The 13,835-nt window shown below is 63.9% G+C and overlaps 1 protein-coding gene across 1 annotated transcript in view; it reads left to right on the top strand.

Annotated features, from left to right (window-relative positions):
• The window catches only part of STARD8 (StAR related lipid transfer domain containing 8), a gene marked incomplete at its 5' end in the record, with an annotated part of 69,955 nt that extends 56,880 nt beyond the window's left edge, over nucleotides 1–13,075 (top strand). Inside the window, 13 exon segments of the mRNA XM_082004076.1 lie at nucleotides 73–144; nucleotides 2,620–2,701; nucleotides 5,120–5,183; nucleotides 5,924–7,284; nucleotides 8,448–8,621; nucleotides 9,116–9,275; nucleotides 9,601–9,799; nucleotides 9,940–10,150; nucleotides 10,378–10,492; nucleotides 10,849–11,064; nucleotides 11,501–11,718; nucleotides 11,907–12,083; nucleotides 12,698–13,075. Coding sequence (XP_081860202.1) covers nucleotides 73–144; nucleotides 2,620–2,701; nucleotides 5,120–5,183; nucleotides 5,924–7,284; nucleotides 8,448–8,621; nucleotides 9,116–9,275; nucleotides 9,601–9,799; nucleotides 9,940–10,150; nucleotides 10,378–10,492; nucleotides 10,849–11,064; nucleotides 11,501–11,718; nucleotides 11,907–12,083; nucleotides 12,698–12,815 — 3,167 coding nt within the window. The 3' untranslated portion in view covers nucleotides 12,816–13,075.
• Nucleotides 13,076–13,835: the final 760 nt, after the last annotated feature.

Genomic DNA, 13,835 nt, shown 5'->3' with positions numbered 1-13,835 from the left:
GCGGGCTGCCGCGCCGGGGAGCGTCGCTGCTGCCGGGCAGGACGCTCAGGCTGGTTCTTTGCTTTCTTTCAGAAATCGAAGCCAAGAAAGCTTGCGACTGGCTGCGCGCAGCGGGATTCCCTCAGTATGCCCAGCTTTACGAAGGTGAGAGCTGCCTCCCCCGCTGATCCCAGTCCCTGCTGCGTTTGTGGTCTCTCATCCAAGGGTGGCTGCCGGGAGAGGGGAGGATGGAGAGGATTGTTTGCTAATTATACCATCATGTGTTAAAGCCTTCTGCCCTCGGACTTGGCCATGGCCTGGAGAGCCGGCCGTGCTGTTAGCTTTCCTGCGTTCCTGCACTTCTCCCCTTGAGGCAGGGCTGCGAGGAGCCGCGGGGCGGCCGCTCTGGCCAAGGGCAGGCGGGCTTTGGCGAGCCATCGGCTCTTCAGTAGTTCCGTGAGTGTTTGCAGTGGGTGGGAGCGCAGAGGCGGCCGACGTAGGTACCCCGGAGAGTGAGCGTTTCCTCCCTCCCCGCTGATGCGTCCTGCAGGCTCCCGCCCTGCCCCGATACACTATTTGGCAGCGAGGTCCGTGCTTTCTGAGCGCGTGGCACAGCCGGGTCCCCACGCCGCGTGGCTCCCGGGACGGACCCGCTCCCACCTCCTCTGCCACACACCCACAGGTGGTTTGCAGGGTGATTCTGGTGGTGGGTCTCGCCCCCGGCTCAGCTGTGTTTACTTCAAACCCACGGCGGGACTGCTGGTCCCTGCTGGGGGGACCGGTGCCGAGGCGCAGTGGCTGCAGCCGGCCCCGGCTGGCCGGGACAATAGCGGGAAGCCAGGTCTCTGGCGGGCTGCAGCGATGGCTATTGTTTGGCCGGGCACTTCCACCACCCCCCGCAACACGTGTGCGGCAGCCACACTCTTGCCCCCCGGGTGATGGCTTTACAGGCTGCCTGTTTGCTTCTGGTTTCTATTTTAGACGGCAGGTTCCTCGCGCGGCCACGTGCAAGGGCTGGCCGGATTCCTGCAGGGGAGACCCAGCCCCAGGTGTCGGCCCCAAATAGTGCTCACGGCCCGGGGCAGCGAGGAGCGGGTGCTGGGTGCTGGCGTCTATGAATAAACCGACCCTTTTCCAGCCTCTCTGAGCAAAACTTTCCACATCCTCGGTGTGTTTCATTCTGTTTTTCTACCCAGCTGGCAGGGCTCAGCATCCCCTTGGTAATTGCGCTCGTTAGCTTCATTAACAGCTGGGCTTAGACACTTGTGGTTAATGGACCAGGTCCTACACAGCCAGTCCCAGCAGAGCTGTCTCTGAGTGCACGGAGATGAGCAAGGAGCTGGATGGAGGCCCTTGGGCACCTCACCACCCTCACCTAACTGACCCGGAAAGAGCACTGCCCGAAGACCCCGGGCGCGTACCGCCTCTGGGTGGTCCCCCAGCGACTGCTCTGAGGCCAGCGAGCGTATCTGCCTGTGGCGACCCGACCCATGGCCTGTGAGGCGTGGGAGGGGATTGAATGAGATGATAGAGCAACTGAGCCACTGGTACAGCTTTCTTGCCCCTGGGAGACCTCTTAGCAGCTCCTAGCACTCCCCAGGGGAGCTGAGATGCTTTCTTGACCCTGGGGGATCAGTGGGAGATGGGAGTCATCGATGAGCAATCAATGCATGAGTAATGTATTGCCTCATGGGACACCAAGATGTCTCCTGGGCAGTGTTAGGGAGGTGGCCACCCTCCAAAATCCACCATGGGGTGCCGAGGGGGGTCCCTATCCCCCCTGCAGGGTGTGCAGCCGGCACCCCCGAGGAGCAGAGCTGTGCGGTGGTACCTGCCTGGGTGTCTGAAAGCGCTGCAAAGGGCTGATGCCTATTTCTGAACCTGCTCATCTCACCCAGGGCTCAAGCCAGCCCAGCAGGAGCCTTTCCCCTGGGCTTTAACTGTCCCAGCCCCGCCAAGGCTCCCGGCGCAGTGACCGGGTGGTTTGTCCTGCGAGGGGGAAGCGGTCTGAGGAGGCGGCAAAGGGAGGTGTATCTGCTGCCTGACACCGATCCCCTCCCAGCATCTGGGCTGCCTCAAGCCCTCCTGCTCCCGGTCTGGTGGGGCTTATTTCCACCCCTCTCCTCTGCTGGACTCTTCCCCGCCACCTCTGCACTTGGCTTGCGCTCCTCGCCACAGCACCAGGGCATCCCCGGCCACTCCACGCCAGACCCCTCTGTGTCTTGCTCTTGCTCTTGCTCTCAGGCTGCCTCCTGGAGCCGTGGGCAACGAGTAGTCCTTGGGAGGAAGTCCGGGTCAAGTCTGGCCTGCAGAGAGCTGCCTGCCGGCCGGCCGGCCCAACCAAACCGTCCCTCTCTGCAGCTCCCCTCCCGCGGCCACGGCTGTCACGGGCGGCAGCTCCCGGTGGCAATGCGATGCCCCAGCCTTCTCGCTTCTTCCGACGGGCACTCACGGCCCAGAAGCCTCCCTCGCCTTTCCCCTCCGCTGCTCTCCTGCTTCCCCAGCTCTCCATCCTCAGCATCTCTCCTCCTCTTGCTTCTCGCAGCATCCCGCTCCTCCCACGCTCACCTCTGGCCCTTGTGCCGATGGAGTGGCTGGCTCAGAAACGGCCGCTGATTTTCCTCTCGCTTTCCTCCCCAGACTCATTGTTCCCTCTCGACATCGGCGCTGTGAAGAAGGACCACAGCTTCCTGGACCAGGACTCCCTCAAATCTCTGTGCAGGTAACGCTCCTTCGCACCCCTTCCCCGCGGCGGGCAGCAGAGCCAGGGCGAGGACGTGCCCCGGGCGAGGACATGCCCTGGGCGAGGGCTCAGGGCAGCTGCCCAGGCTGCTGGCCAGGCAGTGGGTGCTGTGGGGTGTCTGCCTTACACCCTGGCTGTGGCTCAGAGCCCACTTGGGCGCTGTCGCTCCCTCTGCAACGGGATTTTGGATGCTTTAGCCTTTCGAAAGGGACAGTGTTGCTGGCCGCTGGGTGGTGCCGCGGAAACGACAGTCTTTTATTTTGATCATACAGAGCTCCTGGAGAACAGAAACGTTTCCCAGGAATAATTTTTCTCTTTGTGTGGTTTTTGGGCTGTGTTTTAATTTCACACTTGCGTAACTCCAGCCTGCAGAGCTGCATTAGAAAGGGTCAGAGCTGAACTGTAAAACAGCAGAGGTGCAAAGAGAGACCCAGTTCTGCCGTCCCCACGGCCCACGCTCTCCCCTTCTGCCGCCGGCTGCCCTGGGTGGCACCTCATGGGCTGTGGTCCCCAGGGAGGCAGCCGTGTCTGCCCAGCGTGCGTTTTATCTTGCTGTATTATAGCAAGGATGCTTCATAACGTCTCTGAAAACAAAACAGAGTTTGGAAACCACGTCTCTGCACCAGAGTGAAGGGGTCTTGCCTGGTTGTTGGCATAAGGCAACAGGTCAAAGCGCCTGTGGATGAAATCATGTCTGCGGACGGTTTCACTCGCTTATCGGGCACGTGCCGCCTGCGAAAGAGAGAAAAGCCGCAGCGAGGGATTTGCTGAGCAGCGGTGCAGTGCGAGGGGCTCCATGGAAGTCGCAGGCCGCTAATGAGCGCTTTGCGCAGGTCGTTAGGAGCTGCGGGTGCTCACGGCGGGGGTTCGGGAGCTGTCGGTCTGCGCTGTGATTTGCTTTGCGCAGGTGAGGTCCGTGCCCGTGGGTCCCTGCTCTTCCCTGCACCAAGCGCTCTGTCGGCTGCTCTGACCAAGGGCTGCTGCCTTCACGGTGCTCGCTGGCTTCGAGTGACGTTCGTCATCCCGGTGCCTGGCAATGCAGCCCTGCCGCACGTTTTCCACCAGGACACGCTACTCCTTGCGGCAGCAGGGCTGGAAATAGCTCCAGGAGATGCCGCGGGGTGTGTTCCTGCAGGGAGGCAGCGTGTGTTTCGGAGGGGAAACTCCCAGCGCTGCCAGTGTGAGCAAGAGCAAACACCCAAAAGGAGGGAACCCCCCCTTCCCGCCCCAGTGTCCATCTGTCCAGACGGGCTGTGTGTCACACTGGCACGCGGTGACTCAGCCCCGCTTTGGCTTTTGGGCCACATCATCGTGTCCGTGCCCCCGCGCTGACTCCACGCCGAGGAACGAGCGCTGCCTCTCGCTGTCCCTCCCACACGCCCTGCTGCCGAACAGACCGGAGGCGCGATGGGAAAACCGTCTGTTACTTGCTTGTTTTCCCAAGAGAGACTGTGCTGCCGGGCAGGAGGGGATCCCCTGCGCCGCTTCCCGGGTGCTCGGCGAGGTCCTGCTTTTCCCTGCCGGTGGTGGCAGCGAGGCGGGAGGTGCCGAGAGGTCTCTGACCGTCCCGCCCTGCCTGAGGTGGGGTCCCTGAGGTGGCCCCGTGCAGTGTTTGCCTAACAAGGTCTAAAAGGACACTGGAAAGTGCAGCCCTTCCAAAAAAATGACCCCCTCGGACATGTTCTCTTCCCCCCTTGCCCTTGGAAATAGCAGAAACGCCCCGGGCAGCCCGCGGGGCCAGGCTGTTCCTCTGCAGGCGGCGGGACGGGGGTCGTGGCTGCCCCCCACAGCCGTCGGTGGGGCCGGCTCGCAGCCAGGGTAAACCCTGGGCAGGCGAAGGGAGCCGGGACACCCAGCAAATGCTGCCTGAGAGGCGGCCGGCACCCGCACGGCGCTGGCAGCACTGGGGTGCCGCGAGCGGTGGGAGACAGGCGTCCTTTGAAGCTGCGGTTGTGGGAGAGCAAACGCAGGGTGCTGGGTTGCCTGCAGGCATTTAGGCACGGCCAGGACGTCCTGGTGCCCGCGCGGAGGGAGCGGAGTGACGCTCCGATGGCTACGCTTGCAAAATCCCCGCTGGCGCACGACCAAGCGCTTGCGCCACTGGTGTGCTCGAGCGGTGTCACCCCGATGCTGAAGGCTGGTGTGACTGGGCGCCCGGGCGGGTGGCGGAGGTGCGGGGTGCCCGCAGAGGGGGGCAGCTCGGGGCTCCACGCTCGGAGCTGCGCTGGACTCCACGTGTCCCTCCGATCCCCGGAGCCGCAGCTGCTGCGTGACAGGTGACAGCAAACAGCAAGGGCTCTGAGACAGAAAAAAAAAAAAAAAAAAAAAAGAAAAAGAAAGCACTGCGGCCCCAGCGGGGGCCAGGACTCGGGTAAAGCCTCTCTTGGTTTCTTGCAGGAGGCTGATGACCCTGAACACATGTGCCTCCATGAAGCTGGAAGTCCACTTTCAGCGTAAACAGGTAAGTCCTGGGTGTTCAAGGGCAGGCGAGGGGCCGAGGGGCGCGGGGGAACGCGATCCTGCGTTCCTGGAATAACACCGCTGTGCTCCAGGACTGCCCCTGGGCACGCAGCAGCACCCGGCGCTGCTGTTCATTTGTTTCACTGTCTCCGAGGACGGACACGGCCCCGGAGGTGCCTGGCTGAACTAGCGGGCGCCTGTGTGTGCCCGGTGCCCCTGCACCTCTCCGAGGCTCTGGCAGCGGGTGAAACCAGCCTGTGTCACAAACAACAATTAATATTGGCATATTAATAACAAAACCTTTTATATTTCCCTTAATGAATAATACGTTTAAAGTGCACGCCAGCTTGGTGTTTAGCATATGGAAATCGTTACATGGGTCTATCCCTGCTCATCCTGACTGCCCATATTTCGGCTTGGGAAGGGGTGCTGCCCTGCATCCCTCACTGCGCTGCCGTGCGTGGCCGGGGTCTGCGGGGAGGCTCCGCAGGGATGTCCCGACTGCCTGCGAGCCATCCAGAGGTAGCCGGGAAACAGCACCTTCCCTTGTCCAGCGCGGAATGGCCCCTGGGCGTGGGCAGAGGATGCCTGGTGGCTCCTGGAGCTCTCCGTTGCCAGAGGGGACCAGAGTGCTGTGCACTGTGCCCTTTGCTGGGGTGCTTGTCCCAGCAGAGCGGGGGGACGCGCTGACCCTCTGCGGCTCTGACTGATTGATTGTCCCCTGTCCTCAACCGCCTGCAGAATGAAGACTCCGAGGAGGAAGACCTGTGCGCCATCAGCGACCGGTGGGCTTTTCAGAAGGACAGCAAGAGGTGGTCGCGGGTGGGGTCCATCGACGTCCTCTCCCAGGGCTCCGAGGTCCTGAGCTCCGCGATGCGGCTGGCGTCCAGCCGCGAGAGCGTCCTCACGGACCTCAGCACCAACCCGGAGGCCGTGTCCCTGCACAGCAGCGGCAGCACCGGCAGCACGAGCGGCACGCTGGGCGTTGGGGCCGTGCCACTCGCCTCCCCGCCCCCCATCTGCGCTGCTGCCATCGCCGCCGCCGGCCGCAGTTTGAGCGAGCGCTCTTTGCCGGAGCAGCCCTCAGGCCACAGCGAGGGCTCCAAGGAGAAGCCGAAGAAGAGACGGTCTCGCAGCTTCCTGAAGAGGATCGAGTCCCTCCGACGGAAGGACAGAGAGAAAGCCGACCCAGACGAGAAGGTGGCCCCACATGGCGGTGTCATGGCCACACCAGGATGGGCCTCCCTGAAGACTAATGGGGACCTTGCAGCCACCAAGGCCAACTGCTCTAAACGAGGGATATCTGCCTCTTTCCATGGCAAAAAACACTTCTTCTCGGTATCGTACAGGACTAACTTCTTGCTGCGCTCAGGAGGGAGCAAGGTGAGTTCTGACCCGAAACGCAGTGGAATGTACCTGGAGGACTACGAAACGGCTGTGACAGCCGGCGGCGACTGGGCTGCTGGAGAGTGCCAGCACCGGCAGGCGTGCTGGGGGGATTGCTTGGTCTACATCCCCCAGGACCACAAGCCGGGCACCTTCCCCAAATCCCTCTCCATCGAGAGCTTGTGTCCCTTGGGCGGCAGCTCCCTGACCCACTGGAAATCGGGGAACGTGCCCGTCGGGATGGCGGGAGGCGGCGGCGGCAGCAGCAGCAGCGTGGAGGGCTCGTCCTCCCCGCGGGGCTTCGCCTGCCGCCGGCGGCGGGGCTCCTGCAGCTCCCTGGGCAGCCGCATCAGCGTGTACGACAACGTCCCGGAGTTCGGCAGCAGCGAGGATTTCTGCAAGGAGGACGGGGAGGTGACCTATGAGAACCTCGACGACATATTGCAGCACATGTGGGGGCTGCAGCAGAAGGTGGAGCTCTGGTATAAAGCCATCTCCCCCGACCTGGCTGAGGAGGAGGGGGGCGAGGAGGAGGAGGAGTCGGACTCAGGAGGGGAACCCTCCAACTTGCACTTCGAAGAGCGGTCCATGTCGGATGTCGGCACCTCTGCCAGCGACTTTGACAGCACGGGCAATTCCCTCAATGAGGCCGAAGAGCTGGAGATGCGGGAGCGCCGGGACTCGGGGGTGGGAGCGTCTCTCACCAGGCCCTGCAGGTAGGCGTGGGCTGGGGCTGGGGCCGCGTCCTCCTCCCCTCCACCGTTCCTGGGAAGGGCTCGCTCCTTGAGCTGCCGGCGTGCTGCCAGCCAGGGGCCCGCCGCAAGCCCGGCCCCATCCCACCAGTGCTTCTGCCAGCAGGGATGCGCAGGCCGTGGCTCAGGGAGCAGGACCGGAGCCGTTGCTGGAGGGGCGCAGGCTGGTGCCCTGCAAGCCCTGGCTTCACGGTCGCCCTTTCCCCGGTGGCAGGAGCGGGACGGAGGGACAGGGATGCTGGTGGAGCGGCACCCTGGCGCGGTGCGGGCGGGGGCACCGCGGCTGCGCTCTGGCGGCTGCCAGCCACCGCTGCCCACCGTGCTGCCTGCAGCTGCTGCCTGCTGCGTACGGGCTGCCACCTCTCTGCCTGCATAGACCAGCAATTCAATCGTTTTTAATTTACTAATAACAGGTCTAAACGAAGGAGGCACTTGCTTCCAGTGGGCTAGTGCTCCCTTGGGCTTCCCCTGAGAAAACTCTGGCTGTTGCTGAATTCTGTGACTTCTCTAGCCCCTGCTAGGCTGACGCTGGAGGGGGATGGAGAGGGGTGTCTTTCCTCATTAGCTGGGAATGGTGCTTGTGCCCTCTGGGCTTGGGGCTGTGCCGGAGCCTTCCCGGAGCAGCACGGACTTGGGAAGGGTTTTAGCAGGCTCCCAAAAGAGTGCTGCCTCATTGGGGCGTCTTTTCTTCTTGAGAAAGCGGGTGTGGAGACGTCCCCTTTGCCATGGCGTGGTGGTCCTGTAGGCATGCGTCACCCTGAGCGTCTGAGCTCTCCCTGGGGCTCCTGGTGGGGCTGTAGCCCGGCACAGCCCTTGGGTGCTGGGGCAGGCGCAGGGAGCCTGCGGAGCAAGGTGGGAGGGTGCTGGTTGTTTCAGGGGAAGCTGGCGGAGGGAGCAGTCCTTGGAGGCAAGAGGGAGCATCTCTCCTGCTCTCCCTGGCCCCCTCTCGCGCTGGGTTGGCATCACCCAGGAGGGGGAAGCAGCACTCGCGGCACCAGGTCTGACATTGGGACCGCTGGGCTCAGCCCGGCTGTGCCCGGACCTTCCCCCAAAGCAGCGGGTGCTGGAGGAGGGAAGGGCCCTTCCCTGGGGTCTCCAGCTCTGCCACTGCCGGCCTTTCCCCGCAGAAAGCTGCGCTGGCACAGTTTCCAGAACTCGCACCGGCCCAGCCTGAACTCTGCCTCCCTGGAGATCAACCGCCAGTCCTCTGCCCAGCTCAACCTGCTCCAGAAATGCTCCCTGCTCCGTCTCACCGCCATCATGGAGAAGTACTCCGTGCCGCACAAGCAAGCCTGGACGTGGTGAGCCGGTGGGGAGGGGGACCAGGACGGTGTCCCCGGGCTGCAGCTCTGCGCCGCGCCAGGTGCTGCCTCCCAGCCTGGGCTGCGCAGCCTGGGGCAGCTTCGGTGTGCAAAGATGATGGAGAGGGAGGGGGAAGAGCTGAAACAAAGCGCTCTCTGCTCTGCATGGCCGTGGGCATCCTTGCAAGCACGAGCTGGGGGCTGACGCCTGAGTGCCCGGCACCGTCTGCATCCGGGGGGCTGCAGGCATTTATGGGGCACTAAAAATGCCGCAGCGACGTAAGACCAGGACAGTGGTTTCCTTCTGTAGTCAAGTATTAAAGCATTTTGGCTCAATAAAAGGTGCTGCAGCTCCTGCCCGAAAGCTGCCTCGCCTATTTTCAGAAAAGGGCAGAAGCGCGTGTACGTGTGTTACCTGGGGTCCTGCGCCCCGCTGCGAGGTGGTGCTGAGGGAGCCGTTTGTTGCACTGACGTCCATCTGTCCCACCCCGCAGGACTGTGCCCAAGTTCATGAAGCGGAGTAAAGTCCCCGACTACAGGGACAAGATGGTTTTCGGGGTGCCACCCATCATCAACGTGCAGCGGACGGGGCAGCCCCTGCCCCAGAGCATCCAGCAGGCCATGCGCTACATCCGCAGCCAGTGCCTGGACCAGGTGATGCCGCGACCGCCGGGCGTGGCGGCGGGGCGGCTCCGAGCCTCCCGCTGTGCGGCAGCGCTGCGATTTGGGGAAGAAACTAGCTTGCAGGGGTGCTTTTTGTTCACCTCTTGCAGCACTGGGCTGTGGTGAAGTGGGAGGGCGAAATTGTCTGTGGGAACTCCACACCCCATCCCTCACTCAGGCTTCTCCTCTGGGTGGCAGGGGAGAGAGGCCTTTGGGGAAGGGGCTTCCTCTCGCCCATCCCACGGGAGCCCGCCCGCATGCCTGCCACGTCGGTGCCCGCTCTGCGCTCGGGCACCAACCCGCTCTTTCCCGGCAGGTCGGCATTTTCCGAAAGTCGGGGGTGAAGTCCCGGATTCAGGCGCTCCGACACATGAACGAAACCAGCCCCGACAACGTCAACTATGACGGGCAGTCGGCGTACGACGTGGCTGACCTGCTGAAGCAGTATTTCCGCGACCTGCCAGAGCCCATCTTCACCAGCAAGCTGACGGACACCTTCCTGCAGATCTACCAGTGTAAGGGCTGGGCTGGGGCCGAAAGTCGGGGCCTCCCAGCGAGGAGGCATCTCTCCGTGTGTTTGGACAGAGGTGATGGAGACGGGTGGTGGCCCACGGGGACGGACCCACTGACCACCAGCTTTGCCCTGTGCCCGCAGTCGTGTCGAAGGAGCAGCGGCTGCAGGCGGTGCAGGCGGCTGTTATTCTCATGCCGGACGAGAACCGGGAGGTGCTGCAGACCCTGCTCTACTTCCTGAGCGACATCGCCTCCGCGGAGGAGAACCAGATGACCGCCGGGAACCTGGCCGTGTGCCTGGCCCCCTCCATCTTCCACCTCAACGTGTCCAAGAAGGAAAGCACCTCACCGAGGTAAGGGTTGAACTAGCTCTGGCCTCCTCAGCCTTCCTGCAGCCCCCCTCGCCCCTTCCACTGAACCGGGGCAAGCCACGGCGGGAACGCCTGCGCTCTCCCCCGGCCCCCCATTGCTCTGCTTTGCGATGTGGGGGTCCCCCGCTCTGCTCCGCAACACAGAGCAATGAGGGGCTAGAGGCGGGCGGGATGCACACCCCGTCCCAGCGCTGCCTGCAACCCCGCAGGGCGATACATAAGAGGGGCACCATGGGGAAGCCTGACCAGAAGGACCTCAACGAGAACATGGCTGCGACGCAGGGGCTCTCCCACATGATCACCGACTGCAAGAAGCTCTTCCAGGTGGGTGGCTGCAGCATGTCCAGCCCAGCGTCACCCGCCCCAGGTGCCACCAGTGGCAGGCGTGACCTCGCCGGTGGGGTGCTGGTCCTGTGGAGTCAGTGTAAGGAGAGACAAGGGCACCCATCCCTCAGCGGGGCAGCTGCCGCTGGTCGGCCAGCCCCGGGCGTGACAGCCAGCTGCATCTTGTGGTGGTGCCCGCCGCAAGCTGCAGGACATATGTCCAGGGAGGCTCTGTCCATCCTCCCTCCTCCTTGGTGGGATGAGGAGTTACGGTTTTCTAGCTGCCCAGGACCACTCACCAAGTCCACGTAGGATCCCTCTGGCTTGCTGAAGACCTGTATGCTTTTGGCTTGCAGGTTTCCCACGACATCTTGCTGCAGCTGAGCAGCTCCTATATGGCAGCAGATGCTTACCCCCATCCCCTGACAGACTTCGTGTGTGAGGGGGAAAGCAAGGATTTACACTCCTATTTTGAGCAGAGTGTCCAGAACCTGCTCAAAGAGTCATCGGAGAAATTCAAAGGGTGGCTGAGCACCCCGGGGCCCCTGAACACAGAGCTCTCCTGCAAGAAGGTAAACGCCACTGTGTGGAGAGGGGCTTGGGGTCACGCGGGGAAATGTGTACGGGCTGACCATGGGCCCTGCAGGCACCTGCTGACCTGCTAGCAACCCCTTGGTGCTTCTTATGTGAGGAGGGATCAGCAACCCCTTCCCGGGCCAGAGGCAGGGGCTGAGAGATGGACAGCTCTGGGATGGAGGGTGCTCCGTGCCCAGCAGTCCCGGCAGAGAGCCCACCGCATTGTTGTTAGCAGAGGAGCTAGGTGCCTGTGTCCAGCGCCTCTCCAGCACCCAGAGCAGCTCTTTTCCCACCTCACCCCACCACTCACTAGCCAGCGGATGTGACTGTGCTGCTCCATGGCAGTGGGAGCTGTCGGTAAAGCCGCTTGGGGGTTAGCACTTGGGGGGGTCCTGTGGGACAGCCTGCCTGACCCTTACCTCGGCCCGTCAGGTTGGGGACGGGCACCCTCTGCGCTTGTGGAAGGTCTCCACGGATGTCGAGGCCCCTCCTGCCACAGTGCTGCACCGGGTGCTTCGGGAGCGTCACCTCTGGGATGAGGACCTGCTGCAGAGCAAAGTGGTGGAAGCCCTGGACAAGAACATGGAGGTCTACCACTACGTCACGGACAGCATGGCCCCCCACCCGCGCAGGGACTGCGTGGTGCTCCGGTGAGGGCAAGGAAAGACCTGCATGGGAGGGTGTGGTCTCGGGTTGGCGGATCTCATCCGGCCCCAGCCCTTGGACTGTACAGGGTGCCCCATGTCCTGCTCCCAGAGCAGGGCCCGAGGGCTGGCAGGGGCTGCCCACGGGTGGGCACGCAGGGTCGGGAGCTGAGCGAGGCTGCTCTGTGCCACAGGTGCTGGCGCACGGACCTGCCGCGGGGAGCCTGCCTGCTCATCTCCATCTCGGTGGAGCACGACAAGCTGCCGGTGGAGGGAGGCGTCAAAGCCGTCACGCTGACGTCCCAGTACCTCATCGAGCCCAGCGCCATGGGCCGCTCCAGAGTGACCCACATCTGCAGAGCTGACCTCAGGTGAGGGGAGCCCTCGGTGCCGCTGCATCAGCCGCCATAGCGGCGGGGTAGCGGTGGAGCCAGGAGCCGTGGGTCGTTCCGCTTGCCTGGCCTGGCAGCATGGGCAGGGCTGCAGCCCGCGCAGGATGGCGCCTGCCTGCCCGGAGGGGAGGGAGCGCTGGGCTGGGGCCGGGTTTTAGCTGCCAGACGGTCGCTGGGAAAGGAGCCACGGTCTTACGGTGCTGGCCGTTCCTCCGGTGGCTCCGAGTGCGACAGCAAGTCCCTTCAGGCTTCTGCAGAAAACACGGGGTCCCCCGCGCGTCTGAAGCGCGGCATTGGCGCGCTGCTCTGCGGTGAGCCGGGTGGGTGCAGCGGTGGACGGGCGGGCTGATGCAAGGGGCAGTCTGGGTGTCGTCCCGGGCTGGTGGGAGCCCGGCTGGGTCACAGGTATTCCCCCATTTTGCCACATGTCTGCGGTGGGGAGCGGGAAGGTGTATTCCCTTTTCCATGCTCGTTCAGCGTCTCGTAGTCCCTCCCGCCGCATGTCCATCTCCGAGCAAGCGCCGCGCCGCGCCGCCCCTCGGCGCTTGCCAGGGTCCCTTCTGCCCCCTCACCCTGCCTGTTCCCTTCTCCAGGGGCCGGTCTCCCGAGTGGTACAACAAGGTCTTTGGCCACCTCTGCGCCATGGAGCTGGTCAGGATCCGAGACTCCTTCCCAGCCCTGAGTCCCAATGGCCCAGAGACGAAGATCTGAGATGCCAGGAAGATGCTCTGTCTTGTGGGACGTGGACTCGCTGGTGGATCCGGGCTGGGGCTCTCGCAGCGGAGCGCAGCATGGGCAGCCGGCCGTGGAGGGGGAGGCAGGGGCTGGCACGCTCGCAGGCACATGTTTACAAGCGTGCTTTTGCCCTGGGCCGGGCGTTCCCCCTCCCACCGTCCCTGCTGCTGCTGCTCCAGCCGCCCCTTGCTCAAGCGCGCTGCTCAGTGCGTTGTGCGCAGCAGCGAAGCCGCGCGGTCCGTGGTCCCTGCCCAAGGGGTTGGTGAGCGGAGGGAGAGAGGGGCTGTGGGGGTGACCCCGGGCTGGGTCCCCCCCGTGTGAGCCACGTGGGCCGAGGGTGCGTGGAGCGAAGCGGGAGGGCGCGGAGGCGCGGGAGAAGCGAGCGGGGAGGACGGTGCCGCGGCTGCAGGTCCCGGCGCTGCGTGGGGAAGTGAAGGGTGGGCAGCGGCGGGGGGAGCGTGTGCGGCGGCACCCGGGGGGGACAGCCAGGAAGTCACTGTGCGAACCTGTGCGGCAGTGGACGAGGGTGCCGTGCCGAGGGAGGTTACATATAGATCTATAGGTATGCCTCGAGTGCCAGCCTTGCTGAGTGGCAGGAGGAGCCTATTGCCATTACCTTTGGTGCTGAATTTCATAGGAGAAGAAGAAAAATGCCTCTAGGCCTGTGCCTTGGCTCTTGCCCGGCTAAAAGCCCTCTCCTGGGCACTAGGTTTCAGCGGGGGCTGGGTGGGTGATGTTCCAAGGCAGCCCATCTCTGGAAACGGGCCTTCCCGGTGTTTGGAGGGGCAGGACGAGCCCGGAGCCCGGAGCAGCTGCCCTGGAGTTGGGGCAGTGCCTCACCGGGGCGGTTCGGAGGGGCAGGGTGGGAGGGAGGGACACGGCCAGCACGGCTGCACCCCTTTCCTTGGGGGTCTCATTGCACCCGCGGGCTGTGCTCGGCCCAGCGCACGAGGGGGCAAGGCAAGCAAAGCCTGGTAGCCCAAGCTGGGCCAGTCC

This window comes from Phaethon aethereus, assembly GCF_964289735.1.
Source record: "Phaethon aethereus genome assembly, chromosome: 10".
Classification (NCBI taxonomy): Eukaryota; Metazoa; Chordata; class Aves; order Phaethontiformes; family Phaethontidae; genus Phaethon; species Phaethon aethereus.
The sequence above is the reverse complement of the archived record's forward strand: the minus strand, read 5'-3'. Positions and strand labels throughout refer to the sequence as shown.